Genomic DNA, 18,075 nt, shown 5'->3' on the forward strand with positions numbered 1-18,075 from the left:
GAAATAAATAGGCACTGCCTGAGACAGACTAAAAATGGAGACATTTCCCTTTGGAAGAACAAAGTTGATGGTATGTATAATCAATGTCTACAAACCAATATGAGCAGGAATAAGTGGCTAGACCCTGCCATAGGGTTCCTCCTTCAAGAAAGAAATATGCACAGGGGTTTCATGCTCAATAAAATAACAATATTTATTTCTTTTTTAGAATTTTAAAAAATAACACTACTATGAAGAGCTCAAGATACATAAACTTTTAATTTATAACAACAAACCTTCTTAATATTTATAATTATTTTAAAGGAGGGGAGAGAGGGACTATGAGGTAGACAAAAACGTAAAAGGAGAAGAATGGAGGTGAAAGAACTGTGTAAGAGCGTGCAGGAGAGAATGAGTGAAATACATTCAACAGGCAAAGGGCCCACCAACCAATAACAGCAAAACCATCCAGCAATAGGAACAGAGAAGTTTTTGCCTTGTGATGGATTCATAACTCTGTCAGGTCTTACACTCTTCTAGAAGGCAGGACTGTTGGCCAAGGACTAAGCACTCCCAATTTTAAGCAGGCAAGCCTAAAAGAGGATGGCAGAGCAGGGAAAGACACCTTGGAGCAGGGTCGAGTGGTATGGGAAAACACTGGAGGACCTGAAGGGGGTCACAGAGGAGTAAGAGGATCAAAGGTGAGACAAGAACGTAAATGTTGTAGAATCAGAGCCTGAGAAGGAAACACCCAGTGGTGCTGGTGGTAGTCGTGGGGCCTCTAGGCATGGAAATGGGAAGGTAGATGAGATGGACCATATGTTGGATTTGAGTATTAGAGACAAATGTTTCACTTCGATTTTCTAGAGAGAGTTGGGGCCAGGACTGGGGCAGGGAGGTGACATGTCACTGAGAAGGAGAAGGTGGCACTGCAGCTCTGGACATGAGTAACGAGAGTGGAGCCAACAGGTCACCAGAGGGCATGGTGCCCAGGGAGTGGCCCAGGAGAAAGTGCCCATTTCTGTGATCTTTAGTTTGAGGACGAGATTCTCTTTCATTCCTGGAAGGAAATGTTCAAGGTTTCCTCACAAGGAGCCCTGGGACCATCTACAGCACTGGCATTTTCTGGGCAGCAAGGCTTCCTGGGGTTTACTCCTTGGGCTTTACCATGACGTGATTACAGACATCTCATAGCTAGTTCCCCCGAAGAGACAAATGGCTCGTGAGCCTGCAGTTCTTCAACAAACCAGGTATAGACCAACAGTGATGGGAGACGAAGAAGGGTGTTCTTCCCGTCTGTCCCAGTGGGATTCATGTTTCTCAGAGGGTAAAAAGAAAGCAGAACTTGACCTTTACTTTCCTTTTACAGCAAATGGTTGTTCCAGAAAAAATGCAACAACACCGGAACTCTTCTAAAAAAAAAGAAGACAAAACCATCTAGTGCATCTATGCCATCCTGTTGAAGATCCTATTTGAAAAAAAGAGAGACAGAAAGGTTTTGTTTTTAAGTGATAGAATAATCCAAAGTTAAAAATTCAACACAATGGAAAATAGTAATTCAATCCATGCTGCAAACAAGCTTCTTGGGTTGCTTTATGAATTGTATGAGCTGAAGGACAGCACCTTCCATATGGCCATATCCTCACATCGCCTTGGAAGTTTGCCTCTGGACATATTTTCCTATCTGACCATCTTTCCCATCTGGCTTCAAACTTCTGGGCTCAAGAGATTCTCCCACCTCGGCCTCCCCAGTATCTAGGACCACAGATGCATGCCATCACATCTGGCTAATTTTAAAAAATATTTTGTGCAGACAGGGTCTCACTATGTTGCCTAGGCTGGTCTCAACAAATTGGGGCTCATCAGCAAACTGGGACACTCTTTTCAGGGCTGATAACCTATTCCCCTGGCTTCCCAAAACACTTTCTTAGTTCTCTCAAAGGGGTAAGCAAATTTGCCTTGAGGCTAGAAGAATGGAGAGAAGACTGGGCATGGTGGCTCCCGCCTGTAGTCCCAGCACTTTGGGAGGCCAAGGCAGGTGAATGGCTTGAGCTCAGGAGTTTGAGACCAGCCTGGGCAACATGGCAAAAACTCATTTCTAGAAAAAATTAGCCAGGCATAGTGGCACACACCTGTAGTCCCAGCTACTCAGGAGGCTGAGTGGGGAGGATCACCTGTGCCTGGGAGGTCGAGGCTGCAGTGAGCTGTGATTGTGCCACAGCACTCCAGCCTGGGCAACAGAGGGAGATCATGTCTCAATAATAATAATAATAATAATAATAACCGTAATTAATGTCTAGGACTTAGATGGGCAAAGAGGTGAGGTGAATATTAAGTACTTTGGAGCAGAAAGTAACAACTGTTTATGTCAGAACATCAGAAAAAGACTGTGGGTCAGACACAAATGCTCCCCTGCCTGCCCCCTGCAGTCTGTTCTCAGCACAGCTCCCTCTGTGGACTGTTGAAATGTGGTTCCTTTGCTCAGTGCCCTCCAATGGAGCCGTCTCACTAGAAAAAAAGCCCTTGTAGTGACCTCAAGGCCCTACTTAATCTGCCCACCACCCACCTTTCTGACCATAGATAGATAGATAGATAGATAGATAGATAGATAGATAGATAGATTTTTTTTTTCAGATGGATTTTCGCTCTTGCAGCCCAGGCTGGAGTGCAATGGCGCACTCTCGCTCACCACAACCTCCACCTCCCAGGTTCAAGCGATTCTCCTGCCTCAGCCTCCTGTGTAGCCAGGATTACAGGCATGAACCACCAAGCCCAGCTAATTTTTTTTGTAATTTTAGTAGAGACAGGGTTTTTCCATGTTGGTCAGGCTAGTCTAGAACTCCCAACCTCAGGTGATCCGCCCTCCTCGGCCTCCCAAAATGCCAGGATTACAGGCGTGAGCCACCATGCCCGGCCCTGACCACATCTTTTATGACTTTCTCCCTCACTCAGCTTCAGCCACACTGGCCTCCTTGCCATTCTTCAAACACATGAGATGCATTCCTGCCCCAGGGGCTTTGCTGTCCTCCTGCCTCCAATTCTCTGCCTCCTCCCCGATACCCAGAGCTCAGTCCCATGCTTCTTTCAGGGTTTTCCTCAGAAGTCACCTTCTTTATGGCTCACGCCTGTGAGCACTTTGGGAGGCCGAGGCTGGTGGATCACTTGAGCCCAGGAGTTTGAGACCAGCCTGGCCAACATAGTGAAACACCCCTGTACTAAAAATACAAAAATAGTCGGTGTGGTGGCATGCCTATAATCCCAGCTACTCGGGAGGCTGAGGCATGATAATTGCTTGCACCTGGGAGGCAGAGGTTGCAGTGATGACTTTGTGCCACGGCATTCCAGCCTGGATGACAGAGTGAGACTGTCTCAAAATAAAATAAATAAAATAAAATAAAATAAAATAAAATAAAGTCACCTTCTCAGTGAGGCCTTCCCTTAACATCTCTACTTAAAATTGCAAACCCCAACACTCCTTATCCCTTTCCTTGCTTTACTTTTCTCCAAAGCATGTATCACTATCAGATAAACTACCTACTTTATTTGTGTAGATACTGTTTGCCTCCCTTACAAACTCCGTGAGATCAGGAATATTGTCTCTTTGATCACTCCCATATCTCCAGTACTTAAACAGAGCCTGACATACAGTAGGTGCTCGATAAAAGTTGAAGAAATGAATGGAGGAAGGAATGGAAAATCATTAGCAGTAGGCTAAGGAACTTAGACTTTGTCCTGCTAGTAATTGAAAATCATTAAAGGATTTTCTCCCCCTCTTATAGTTGATATCAGCTAGGAAAATGGAATGAGTTTCCTTTCAGCATGGCAGACAAGAAAAAGTATAGAACACTGAGTCAGATGCTCATATATTTAAATTCCAGTCTTGTCACTTAGAAGCTAAGTGCCCTTTGATAAGTTTTGTAATCTCTCTGAAACCCCACTGCTTCTCCTGAAATACCTGTGACAGCAGTTCATAGGGTTACTGGGAGAATGAAATGAAACATGAAAAAGTGTCTCAAACAGTACTTGGAAAAAAATTTAATAAATGTTTGTTTCCCTCCCTTCCTCCTAACAAACTGAGAAATTCCCTATGCATTATGACATCAGTCAGATTCCCAGAGGAAACAGATGGCACACCCAAATTAGGCCAATTCAAGGTGAGTTAAATAGAGAGACTCTACAAAGGTGTGGAGAAACCACAGAGGATGGGGCAGTACCCAGACCCAGTGACAACAGAGTTGTCACCACTCCTAGGGGCGTAAGGACAGGGAGGGAGCAGTTTCCAGAACCGAGAAGGAGAGAAAAATTTCAAAGGCATATTTAAAATTCTAAAAGTGATGAGAAGCCTAACTATTTTAAAACATGCTTTATATCTAGAAAAAGTATATGTCCCGGGCTTAAAAAAAAACGGATTTAAAAAAAAACATACTTGAACCAAAACCCCACACAACTCAATGGCAAAATAGAGATTTTTTTTTTCTTTTTCAGATTCAGGGTCTCTCTTTGTCACCCATGTTGAAGTGCAGTGACACAATCATAGCTCACTAAGGCCTCGAATTCCTGGGCTCAAGCAATCTTCCCACCTCAGCCTCCCAAGTAGCTGGACTACAGGCACACACCACCACACCTGGCTAATTTTTCAAAAAATTGTTTTGTAGAGACAGGGTCTCACTATGTTGCCCAGGCTGGTCTCAAACTCCTGGCCTCAGCCTCCTAACGTGCTGGGATTACAGGTGTGAGCCACTGTGCCCAGCCTAAAAGTTGTTATTTTGAGAAACACAGAACACTTTTGAAAAAGAGCATTTGCTTAAGTAAAAAGAACAAGAGAGCAAAAAATTTAGCAGCTCAACAACAATCCATTTAGCATATAAAAATATAACTTGATGAGCTGCTTGATAGGCAGTTCCAAGAGCAAGAATAAAAGTTTTTTTAAATACATCAGTGGCAGGAAGGCATCTAGAGAATCGATGTGACTGCTTGATTAAACAGAGTACAAAAGGTAAATAAATGATGACTATATATGAAAGTAAGTTACCATGCCAGACTTGAAATTCTGTTAATTTCCTTGATTTGAACTTCGAAGCAGCAAAGCCTTTTTAGCATTTCAGAGCCAAACTTAGAAGGAATTTTTTTTTTTTTTTTTTTTTTTTTTTTTGAGACAGGGTCTCACTCTGTTACCCAGGCTGGAGTGCAGTGGCACTATCACAGCTTATTGCAGCCTTGACCGCATAGGCTCAAGCGATCCTCCCACCTCAGCCTCCCGAGTAGCTGGGACTGTGGCCACCACACTTGGGTGGAATTTTTCAAACTATTATTTTTTAAATGTGTTGTGGTCTTTTTAAAGGTGTTCTAGGCTGAGCGCAGTGGCTTATGCCTGTAATCCTAGCACTTTGGGAGGCCGATGCAGAGATTGCTCGAGCCCAGGAGTTTGAGACCAGGCTGCGCAACGTGGCGAAATCGTGTCTCTACAAACAAAATACAAAAAAATTAGCCAGGTATGGTGGTGGGCAACTGTGGTCCCAGCTACTCTGGAGGCCTAGGTGGGAGGATTCCTTGAACCTGGGAAGTTGAGGCTACAGTGAGATAGTGCCACTGCACTCCAAATTGGGCAACAGAGTGGGACCCTGTCAAAAAAACAACAACACAAAAGGTATTCTAAAGTGCAAGTTTATAGGTTTATAGTACAGAACAAATGTCTAGGTCAAAACCAGCTATGTAAAGTTCTGCAAGAAAAGCTGGAGCAGGCATAAGGATAGCTATACAGATCAGTGGAACAGAATTGAGAGTACAGAAAGAAACTCTCATATTTACAGCCCATTGGTTTTCAACAAGGGTGCCAATGATGGCAATGGCTGCTGCCCTCATACTGGCTGCAGCAGGAAGGTGCAGCTTGGGCCACATGCTCCATGGAGCCAGTGGGAGCCCCACCTCTTCTGAGTTGGGGCAGGAGCTCCCTGGGTGACACTCTGACCACCCTCCCAGTTGCAGGACCCAGGCATCTCTGCAGCCTGCACCCTTGGGGGCCCCAGGAAGGACATACCCCTACCCCTGAAGGCTCAGGGGTGTCTGCTCCCACTGCCTGGCCTCTCTCTGCTCCCAGAGCCTGCTCCAATCTCTGAGTAGGGGTGGGGGCCAAGTCCCTCATGGCACCAGAGGCAGATTGATTCCTGGGTGGAAGGGAGTGGGTCCCCAGTGAGACCCCACCTTCAGGTCGGGGGGGTCTAAAGGCTGGGGGCTAGGCAGCCAGTCCTGTGGACCAGAGTGGGGACTGGTAGTGCCCCTTCCAGACCCACCCATGGCCACCCATGGACCAATCAGCATGCACTGCCTTCCCTCTGACGTCCATAAAAGCCTTGGGCTCAGCCAGAGCAGGGCAGGTGATGTCCTCAGGACAAAGAGGGTAGAGAGACAATGGGATGATCAGCTGCAGAGAGAAGCTACCCTCTCTGCTGATAGCTGGAGATGAGGCAACAACAAGTTGCAGAGAGGAACTGCCCTCTCTGCTAACAGCTGCAGAGATGACCTGCTGGCAGAGAGGAGCCACCCTCTCTAGGGCCGCCTCTCCACTGAGAGCTGCAGACATTGGGAGGACTAGTTGCAAAGAGGAGCTACTCTCTCCAGGGCCTCCTCTCTGCTGAGAACTGAACACTCAATGGATAACCTGCCTACAGAGAGGAGCTACCCACTGCGGATCTCCTCTGAGCTGTTGTAACACTCAATAAAGCTCATCTTTGTCTTGTTTACCCTTCACTTGTCTGCATACCTCATTCTTCCTGGATGCAGGACAAGAACTTGGGGAAAAGATGCCATGGCCATAGAGATTTCCGGCCAGAAAATTGATACCCCAAAGATCCCATAACACCAAAACAATTTATAGGGAAACAATCGTCTTTTCAACAAATGGTACTCCAGACACAGTGAGATGTACCTATAGTCCCAGCTACTTGGGAGGTTGAGGTGGGAGGATCTCTTGAGCCCAGGAGTTTGAGGCCAGTCTGGGCAGCATAACAAGACCCCGTCTCAAACAAATAAACAAACAACAACAAAATCCAAATGATGTTGGGACAACAGGATACCCATATGCAAAAAAAGGAAGACAGACTCTTAACTAAAATGTATGTAAAAATTAATTTCAAATGGATCAAAGACCTAAATTTAACAACTAAAACTAAAAAGCCTTTAGAAGAAAACATAAATGTGACACCCAAAGCAAAAGCACTAGCAACAAAAAGAAAAGTAGATGAATTGAACTTCATCAAAATTTAAAACTTTTGTACTTCAAAGAACACTATCAATAAAGTAAAAGGACAACCTACGGAATGGGATATAATATTTGCAAATCATATATCTGATAAGAAACTTACATCCAGAATATACAAATGAATCCTAGGCCAAGGCAGGAAGATCATTTGAGCCCAGGAATCCAGGACCAGTCTGGGCAACATAGTGAGGCCCTGTCTCTACAAAAAAATTAAATTAAATTAAAATTTAAAAATTAGCCAGGTGTGGTGGCACGTGCCTGTGGTCCCAGCAACTAAGGAGGCTGAGGTGGGAGGATCAATTGAACCCAGGAGTTCAAGGCTGTGTGAGCTATGATCACAGCACTGCACTCCAGACTAGGCAACAGAGCAAGAACCTGTCTCAAAAAAAAAAAAAAAAAGACTCATATAATGATAAAAAGATAAGTAGTCAATTATAAATGGGCAAGGAGATGAATAGACATTTCTTCAAAGAGAAAAATGACCAATAAGCATATGTAAAGATGCATATTATTCATCAGAGAAATGCAAATCAAAAACACAATGAGATACACTTCATACCCACTAGGATGGCGATAATCAAAAAGATAGTTAATAACAAATGTTGGCAAAGATGTGTAGAAACTGGAACCCTCATACTCTGCTGGTGGACCACAGTGTATAATAGTGTAGCCACCTTGGAAAACAGTCTGAAAGGTCCTCAAAAAGTGAAACACAGAGATGTCACATGACCCAGCAATTCCATTCCTAGGTATGTACCCAAAAGAATTAAAAACATTTCTACACAAAAACTTATATACAAATTTTCATAGCATCATTATTCATAATAGCCACAAAGTGGAAACAACCCAAATGTCCAACCACTGGTGAATGGATAAGCAAAATGCAGTATATCTGTACAATAGAATATTCAACTGTAAAAAGTAAAATACTGATACATGCTACAACGTGGATAAGACTTGAAAAAAGTATGTTAAGTGAAAGAAGCCATACACAAAGTTCCATATTGTGTTACTCCACTTATATAAAATGTCCAGAATAGACAAATCCACAAAGACACAAAGTAGATTGGTGGGGCCGGGCTTTGCACTGGCTGTTCCCTCTGCCTGGAACACTTTCCCACTCCAGGTGTTCCCATGGCTAGCTCCCTCATTTCCAGTCTCTGCTTAAATATCACCTTTCCAGAGACGCCTTCCCTGACAGCCTATTGGAAGTCACTCTCCATCAATCAGTGTGCCCTGATCCTGCTTGGAGCTCACATCCCTGTCTGACTTGGCTGTTTACTGTTCATCTGCCTTGTTATCTGCTCCCTCCCCACATCATTTCTATGAGACTGCTGCTCACTGCTGTAGCCACCAATGCCTGGAACTGAGTCTGGCATTCAATAAATATTTGTTGGAATGAAATTGGCCTAGCAAATAGTTTATTTGTTTGCCTATGTTCTCTATGTTTATTTTCTCTTTATTTCTCTCCTGCTTTATTTTATTTTATTTTATTTTATTTTATTTTATTTTATTTTATTTTATTTTATTTTTTGGGACAGAGTCTCACTCTGTCACCCAGGCTGGAGTGCAGTGGCATAATCTCGGCTCACTGCAACCTCTGCCTCCCAGGTTTAAGAGATTCTCCTGCCTCAGCCTCCCGAGTAGCTGGGACTATAGGTGTGTGCCACCATGCCTGACTAATTTTTGTGTTTTTCAGTAGAGATGGGGTTTCACCATGTTGGCCAGGCTGGTCTCGAACTCCTGACCTCAAGTGATCTGCCCACCTTGGCCTCCCAAAGTGCTGGGATTACAGGCATGAGCCCCCTCTTGCTTTTATAGCATTATTGTTGGGATCTCCCATTCATGTTTTGTCTCCAGGATGTTTTATCTGAGGAAAAGACTGTGTGTTGTCCACATTGGGACCTGAGTATAAAAGAGGACACGGCACTCCCTGTGGCATGCATGGTGGAGGACAGCATGGTGGAAGCTGCACCAAGAAAGCTTCACAGGATAGTTGAATCTAAGAGCAAGAAACTGGGCTCTGAGGGGTCCGCCACCCCATCTGTCACAGAGCGCATGTGATCACACAAATCCCCTGAGGAATGCATAAAAAGTTAGATTCTGATTCTGACTGTGTGGGCTGGAGTCTCAGATCTTACACATCTAACCAAGTGATGCTGATGCTGCCAGTCCACAGATCACAGTCTGAGTAACAAGTATGAGATTAAATGCCAGCTTTGGCTCAGGTTCACAATGTTTAGATCTAATATTTGGTAATCCAGACAGTATTAATCCATTAATTCTGATAATTCCTGGGCATCTCAGACACTTGGCAGCTGTGGTTTTGTTTGCTCTTTCCTCCTACCTGACAGGCCCTGGCTGGGGAAACTGAAGCCTCACCTCTCGAACCATCCTATGATCAATACTGTCCCCAATGTGTCTCAGCTGCATGGCCAACTTGTGAATTATTTCCTCCTGGTGATGCTTCTGACCAATGCTATGCTCCTTGGGCTGAGAAGGTAGATTATGATCTGCATTGAGAAAAAAAGAGTTCAAAAGAGATAATCCTACTTAATTATCTGTAAAATCACCACTAGTTACTAAAAACTGTCTTAGAAAATGAGAGGGTGGGCTGGGTGCAATGGCTCATGCCTGTAATCCCAGCACTTTGGGGGGCCAAGGCAGGTGTATCACCTGAGGTCAGGAGTTCAAGACCAGGAAGGAAGGAAGGAGAGAAGGGGGAGAGAGAGAGAGAGAGAGAGGCCAGATGCGGTGGCTCATGCTTGTAATCCCAGCACTTTGGGAGGACGAGGCGGGTGGATCACCTGAGGTTGGGAGTTTGAGACCAGCCTGACCAACATGGAAAACCCCTATCTCTACTAAAAATACAAAATTAGCTGGGCGTGGTGTTGCATGCCTATAATCCCAGCTACTCAGGAGGCTGAGGCAGGAGAATAGCTTGAACCCAGGAGGCAGAGGTTGCAGTGAGCCGAGAATGAGCCATTGCACTCCAGCCTGGGCAACTAGAGTGAAATTCAAAATAATAAAAGAAGAAGAAGAAAGAGAATAAAGAGAGAAGGAGAGAAAGAAGGAAAGCAGGAAGGCAGAAAGAGAGAAAGAGAGAGAGGAAGAGAGGAAGGGAGGAAGGGAGGAAGAGAGGAAGGGAGAGAGAAAGAGGAAGGAAGAGGATGGGAAAGACAGGAAGAAAGAAAAAAGGAAGAAGGCAAGAAGAAAGAAAAAGAAAAGGGAGGAAGGAAGGAAAGAAGGAAGGAAGGAAGGAAGGAAGGAAGGAAGGAAGGAAGGAAGGAAGGAAGGAAGGAAGGAAGGAAGGAAGGAATCCAGACCATTATTTAATGGAAGAGGTCAAACTCTGTGGTGAAAGCAGAAGCTTCTTTATGGATGTTGGCACCTCAAACTAAAGGTCTCTTTGTTCTGGCATTTGGGGGACACAGAGCTAGAAACTAACTCATCTACCTAAATCCCAGACAACTCAAAACCCTCCTATGCACCATTTGAGCCTCCATTAGAGAGAGTCCTGGAGAGGCACTCAGGTATAGTGGTAGAATTTTGAAGCCAGAAAGCTTGGGTTCAAATATAAAATCTGCCACATGTTAACTATGTAACCTGCCACAAGTTATCCATTCTGTCCAGGCCTCAGTTTCTTCATTTGTAAAACAGCAATAGTAATGTATTATTTCATTCATTCTAAGATTTTTAATACAAGAATAATCAGTATGTGCCTTATAATCTTATAAAGACATGTCATACTTCAACAGCATTATTTACCTTTTTAGTAGTAAACAAAATAATGGTTCATCTTACAATTGATGGAATAGTAAACTGAATGAAATACTATGGCCAGGCACCGTGGCTTAATGCCTGTAATCCCACAACTTTGGGATGCCAAGGTGGGCGGATCACCTGAGGTCAGGAGTTTGAGACCAGCCTGGCCAACATAGGGAAAACCCGTCTGTACTAAAAATACAAAAATTAGCCGGGCACTGTGGCACGCACCTGTAATCCCAGCGACTTGGGAAGCTGAGGCAGGAGAATTGCTTGAACCCAGGAGGTGGAGGTTGCAGTGAGTCAAGATTCCACCACTGCACTCCAGCCTGGGCAACAAGAGTGAAACTCTATCTCAAAAAAGAAAGAAAAGAAAAGAAAAGACCATAGTAACTACCTCATAGAGGAGTTGTTGAGATGACTTAATAAGTTAATATATTTAACTTACACAGAGCAGTGCCTAGAACGCAGGTAAACACTGTATAAATGTTAGTTCTTACTACCCACCTGGGGAAACAGTTCTCACATAACAGCAGAAAAAACCCACACTAGCTACCCACTGTATCTTTCACTAAAATAACAAAGAATTACCTGCAAGGTGGCTCATGCCTGTAACCCGAGCACTTTGGGAGGCAAAGGCAGGAGGATCACTTGAGGTCAAGAGTTCAAAAGCAACCTGGGTAACATAGTGAGACCCCATCTCTACAAAATAAAAACAAACAAACAAAAAATTAGCCAGGCATGGTGATGTGTGTCTGTAGTCCCACCTACTCAGAGGCCGAGGTGAGAAGGTCATTTGAGCCCAAGATGTTGAGGTTGCACTGAGCCAAGATCTTGCCACTGCTCTCCAGCCTGGGTAATAGAGTAAAACCTTGCCAAAAAAATAAATACCAGACAAAACGGTAATTCTGAAGAAAACACATAATTCAGTGAACAGAAAATAATGTTTGCAAATTCTAATGTATGTGTTTAGAGAGGTTTTTAAAAATAAGAGTGGAGCCAGGCGCAGTGGCTTACACCTGTAGTCCCAGCACTTTGGGGGGCCGAGGCGGGAGGATTGCCTGAGGTCAGGAGTTTGAGACCAGCCTGGCCAACATGGCGAAACCCCATCTCTACTAAAAACAGAAAAATTGCCAGGCACGGTGGCTCACACCTGTAATCCCAGCACTTTGGGAGACCAAGGTGGGTGGATCACCTGAGGTCGGGAGTTCCAGACCAGCCTGACCAACATGGAGAAACCCTGTCTCTACTAAAAATACAAAATTAGCCAGGCATGGTGGCGCATGCCTGTAATCCCAGCTACTCGGGAGGCTGAGGCAGGAGAATTGCTTGAACCCGGGAGGCAGAGGTTGCGGTGAGCCGAGATCGCGCCATTGCACTCCGGCCTGGGCAAAAAGAGTGAAACTCCGTCTCAAAAAAAAAAAAAAAAAACCAGAAAGAAAGAAAAAAGAAAAATTAGCCGGGCGTGCACCTGTAATCCTAGCTACTCGGGAGGCGAAGGCAGGAGAATCGCTTGAACCCAGGAGGTGGAGGTTGCAGTGAGCCGAGATCCCGCCACTGCACTCCAGCCTGGGTGACAGAGCAAGACTCCGTCTCAAAAATAAAAACAAAAATTAAAAAAATAGGCCGGAGGGGTGGCTCACGCCTGTCATCCTAGCACTTTGGGAGGTCGAAGCGGGCGGATCACGAGGTCAAGAAATCCAGACCATCGTGGCTAACATGGTGAAACCCCGTCTCTACGAAAAATACAAAATTAAGCTGCGTGTGGTGGTGCGCGCCTATAGTCCTAGCTACTCGTAAGGCTGAGGCAGAAGAATCTCTTGAACCTGGGAGGCAGAGGTTGCAGTGAGCCGAGATCGTGCCACTGCATTCCAGCCTGGCGACAGAGCGAGACTCCGTCTCAAAAAAAAAAAGAGACTCTTGAAATCCTGGGTTCAAGCGATCCTCTTGGCCTCCCAAAGTGCTGGGATTACAGGCATGAGCCACTGCACCTGGCCTGTTTAGAGACAGACTTAAGACAATATTACGTTCATAAAACAAAAGAGAATGCTATGAAAAAAGAAAAATCCTAGAACAAAATCTTTCAGATTTCAAAAATACGATTGCCAAAATTAAAAATACAATTGATAGCCTGAAAAAAGTTAAGTCAAGGAAATCTCAGCGGAAAAAAAAAAAATCAGAAGTTGAAAAACATGAGAGAAAAGATAGGCAAATACAGAGGAATAATATGGAAGGACCAGCATCTGATTAATAGAAATTCCAGGAAGAGTGAAACAGAGGAGGAAATAAACGAACAATGCAAAACAGCTTCCCAGACCTAAAGGGCACAAACATTCATATTAGAAAATCCTACCAAGTTCTTAGCACAGCAAATGGGGAAATAAAAACCTTACCCTTTGAACATATTGAAATTTCAAAACACCAAGGATAAATATAAGGAGACTCTTTAAAGCATTTGAGGAGAAACAGGAATTCATTCGGCAATGGACTTCCCATCAACAACAATGGATACTAGAATATAGTGGGAGAAATTTTTTAATGCCCTCAAAGGTTTTATAAAAAATTATTTTCAATCTAGAATTCTATGCCCAGCTAAACTGTCATATGTGAGAGGTGGGGCCAGGCACAGTGGCTCACCGTTAATCCCAACACTTTGGGAGTCTGAGATGAGTGGGCTGCTTGAGCCCAGGAGTTTGAGACCAGTCTGGGCAATATAGTGAGACTCCCATCGGTACAAAAACTTTAAAAATTAGCCATATGTGGTGGCATGAGCCTGTAGTCCTTGATACTCAAGAGGCTGAGGCAGAGGGATAGGTTGAGCCCAGGAATTCAAGGTTACAGTGAGCTAAAGATCACTTCACTGCACTCCAGCCTGGGAAACAGAGTGAGAGCTTGTCTCTAAAAATATAAAAATAAAAATAAAAAATATGTGAGAATTGAAATGAAGACATTTGCACACATGCAAGGACTCAGGAATTTTTCTCCCATACACCATTTGTTAGGAAGTCTCTTGAAGAAGTATTCCAGTAAAACACAATAAATAGAGTAAGACTGAATTAAGAAAGAAAAAGCCACAAGATTTAACAACAGGTGGGTCCAACCATGTATACGGAAGTCCCAGGATCTCAATGGTGCAGTGTGCCTAGAGAATAACCAGATTGGAGCAAGAGAACAACTCTCAAAGGGAAGTTCCCAGTGGAAAGGGAGACTTGGTGGAAGCAATTATATGGTTTAGAACTTGGGGAAGTTTGAGGATGTAATAATTACAAATCACATGGATCAGGGGAAGAAAGGAAATGAGAAAGTCTGGAAAACAATAAAAGATCATATAGGAAGCTTATAGTCCAAATATGAAGCAAATTAAAATGTGGCTTAAGTTTAAACTGAAGGGATTGCTTTATACTTCCTTCCAAAAAGATATTCCTCTGTGTTAAACCTGGCAGCGCTTTATCTGTATAACTAGGCATAATTTTAGGTGATTTTTCTCAAGGTAAAGTCACTCCAGGAGTCTTCACTGCTGGTAGCCACCACCCCTAAGTCCCAGACTGTTAAAAGGAATTTCAAGAAAGTATTTGAACATTACCTTTGGAATGTTGACACAATGTGGAAAAAAATGAGGTTGAAAGTACTGGAAGTCTTGGCCTCTCCACATTCTGGGCCATCTGCTGGCAGATTGGAAAATACATGTCTCCCTTTCTCAGAGACAAACCACCTCACCAGAACTCAAGGCTTCATGTCAAACTCAAAATGACCTCTTCTTTTAGTTGAGGAAAGTGGTTTCTTTTATGAGGACTTTAGAGCATTAGCTAGTGCTTTAAATTCAATCGTTTTGAAGATGCAAATATTTCAAGTACAAAATCAATAGTTATGGTACCATCTCAAAAGGCATGTCCTTTCATAATCAAACTTATTACAGTTAAAAATTTAATTCTTAACAATCTTTGGTCTGAATAATAATTTCAAAATAATTTGCTTAAATTTAGCAGGCCTACAAATCAATCTGAGGAAGGCTCAAAGTCTCTTGCCAAGGACAAATTGATCCTTTAAAAAGAACTGCTGGCCAGGCATGGTGGCTGACACTTGTAATCCCAGCACTTTGGGAGGCTGAGGTAGATGGATCATCTGAGGTCAGGAGTTCGAGACCAGCCTGGCCAACATGGTGAAACCTCGTCTCTACTAAAAATACAAAAATTAGCCAGGCATGGTAGCATATGCCTGTAATCCCAGCTACTAGGGGGTGCTGAGGTAGAAGAATTGCTTGAACCTGGGAGGTGGAGCCTGCAGTGAACTGAGATCGCGCTACTGCACTGCAGCCTTGGCAACATAGTTAGACTGTCTCAAAAATAAATAAATAAATAAATAAATAAATAAGTAAATAAATAAATAAATAAATAAATGAAATAAAACAAAAAGAATTGCTGGTATAACCCAGGCTCTAAGTATCAGAAAAGAGAACTGGTCTTGCAGTAGGGATGAATGGAAATTTTCATGACAGTGAGCATGAATTTGAGTTACCAAACTGGACTTGGCATCAATATGTGTAGACTGCTCTTCTAAAGTGTCCTGATGAAGGAATGAGAGAATTGGCAGTAGCTGGAGGAGGTGTGTTGCAGGAACTTTCTCAATTGAGTCTTGAGCAGGTTTGCAGATTGAGGAGAGGAATTAGATCAGGAGCAACAAAAAATGGGAGATACAGTAGGGCAAATTGTTGAGGTGAAGTCCCAGAAGTTAAGGAGGAATGTGAATACAAATATGAGGATTAGTTTTGAACAGGAGGAGGGTTCCTCCTTCCTTTGAGACAGGACAGGAGATAAGATATGATGCTCATTTAAGGAAGTCTGGAAGAAGTGAGGAAGATTCACGTATTTACCCTTGATGACATCAATTTTGTATATGAAACAGGAGACTGGTCCATCTGCTAAGAAGGAAAGAGATCCTGAAGTGTTTGAAATCAGTCACTACCAGAAATTTAAAAAGTGGCAGGGCAGGGTGGCTCATGTCTGCAATCCCAGCACTTTGGGAAGCTTAGGCAGGAGCATCACTTGAGCCCAAGAATTTGAAACCAGCCTGGGCAATATAGACCAAGACCCTGTCTCTACAAAGAAGAAAGAAAAGAAAAAGAAAGAAAAGAAAAGAAAAGAAAGAAAGAAAGAAAGAAAGAAAGAAAGAAGGAAGGAAGGAAGGAAGGAAGGAAGGAAGGAAGGAAGGAAGGAAAGAAAGAAAGAAAGAAAGAAAGAAAGAAAGAAAGAAAGAAAGAAAGAAAGAAAGCCAGCCAGCCGTGATGGAGTGCACCTGTGGTCCTAACTACTCAGAAGGCTGAAGTGGGAGGATCGCTTGAGCCCAGGAGCTGGGGGCTACAGTGAGCTATGATCGCGCCACTGTACTCCTGCCTTGGCAACAGACAAAGACCCAGACCCTATCTCTAAAGAGAAGAAATAAACAGAAATGGAAAAAAGAAAACTGACAAGACCCAAAGACCACCCTTATTCCTCCCCAAAACAGAGAAGAGAAAAATATGTATTTGACCTTGATGTGCATTATCTTTTCATCTGGCCAGGGTCCTAAACTTGTACCTAAAGAAAAAAATTCATCCTATCCTTCTGTAGAAAATGGTGCAAGTTCTGTCTCAACTACTTTCTGACTTTCTGTTCTTAAATAAGCCTCAACTTCTCCGTGCCTCAGTTTCCCCATTTTAAAAAAGGGACCTTCTGATCATTATGACAAACAATGATGTTCATAAAGTACTTACTATACAATAAATCCTGTATTATATAAATGTCAGCTACTATCACTAGACCTGGTGATAGACACTATATAGATACTATAATGAAAACCAAGTTTATTGGTTTGTAACTTTAAGAAACAACTGATGGATAGCATGGAAGAGCTGATTGTGGCTGGAGGTCAGAATGCAAATGTTAACAACTTCAAAACTATAAGAATTAAAAAATATGGGGAGCAAATAGCAGGCTCCAGAAGACTGGGTGAGAAGACATGGAAGTTAGTATCTTCATCTTACAAAATGAGAGTTCATGTGATATTGCTGAAAATGGATCGAATAAGAAATAGGAGTGCAAATTATTTAAGTTTATGAAGACAACAGAGAGAAATATTAAAATAATTTAACAGCCAGGCACAGTGGCTCGCGCCTGTTATCCCAGCACTTTGGGAGGCCAAGGCGGACAGATCACCTGAGGTCAGGAGTTCGAGACCAGCCTGGCCAACATGGTGAAACCCCATCTCTACTAAAAATACAAAAAGTAGCCGGGTGTGGTGGCGGGCACCTATAATCCCAGCTACTAGGGAGGCTGAGGCAGGAAAATCACTTGAATCAGGGAGGCAGAGGTTGCAGTGAACCAAGATCGCGCCATGGCACTCCAGCCTGGGGAACAGAGCAAGACTTCGTCTCAAAATAATAATAATAATTTAACATCAAATATGAGAAAAAGGAGGGTGCGGTATGAGCTAAACCTCATCTGTCATGTCAAGGAGTCAATGGATGATATGAATATGATTAACCAAGAGATAGTGGGCCAGGCATGGTGGCTCACTCCTGCAATCCCAGCACTTCGGGAGACAGTGGCAGGAGGATCACTTGAGCCCAGGAGTTTCAGACCAGCCTGGGCAACATAGTGAGACTTCGTCTCTAAAAAGAAAAAAAAAAAAAAAAAAATCAAAAACTTAGCCAGGCATGGTGGTGCATGCCTGCGGTCCCAGCTACTCGGGAGGCTGAGGTGGGAGGATCACTTGAGCCCAGGAGGTCAAGGCTGCAGTGAGCTGAGATTGCACCAATGCACTCCAGCCTCGCAGACACAGTGAGACCCTGTATCAAAAAAAAAGAAAGAAAAGAAAAGAAAAGAAAAAAGAAAGAGAGGAATAAATGTAAAGGCACATTATTTAGAATACTGGTTCTGAATGCTGGCTGCACAAGACAATCAGCTTGGAGGCTTAAAAAGTAATTTTGTTAGTCTGGGAATGAGACTACACATAGGTTTTTTTTGTTGTTGTTGTTGTTTGTTTTTTAAGCTCCCCAGCTGATTCTAACATGCACCCAGGGATAAGAATCATGGATC

At 43.4% G+C, this 18,075-nt stretch overlaps 1 protein-coding gene across 1 annotated transcript in view; it reads right to left on the reverse strand.

The window, feature by feature from the left end:
• Positions 1-167: 167 nt before the first annotated feature.
• PXT1 (peroxisomal testis enriched protein 1) overlaps positions 168-18,075 on the reverse strand; it is a 47,886-nt gene continuing 29,978 nt past the window's right edge. The window contains exons 4-5 of the mRNA XM_073005936.1: positions 9,620-9,750; positions 168-1,447 (exon numbers count right to left, since the gene is read on the reverse strand). Coding sequence (XP_072862037.1) covers positions 1,343-1,447; positions 9,620-9,750 — 236 coding nt within the window. The 3' untranslated portion in view covers positions 168-1,342. The remainder of the gene's footprint in view (positions 1,448-9,619; positions 9,751-18,075) is intronic.

The sequence above is a fragment of the Chlorocebus sabaeus genome, chromosome 17 (assembly GCF_047675955.1).
Source record: "Chlorocebus sabaeus isolate Y175 chromosome 17, mChlSab1.0.hap1, whole genome shotgun sequence".
Classification (NCBI taxonomy): domain Eukaryota; kingdom Metazoa; phylum Chordata; class Mammalia; order Primates; family Cercopithecidae; genus Chlorocebus; species Chlorocebus sabaeus.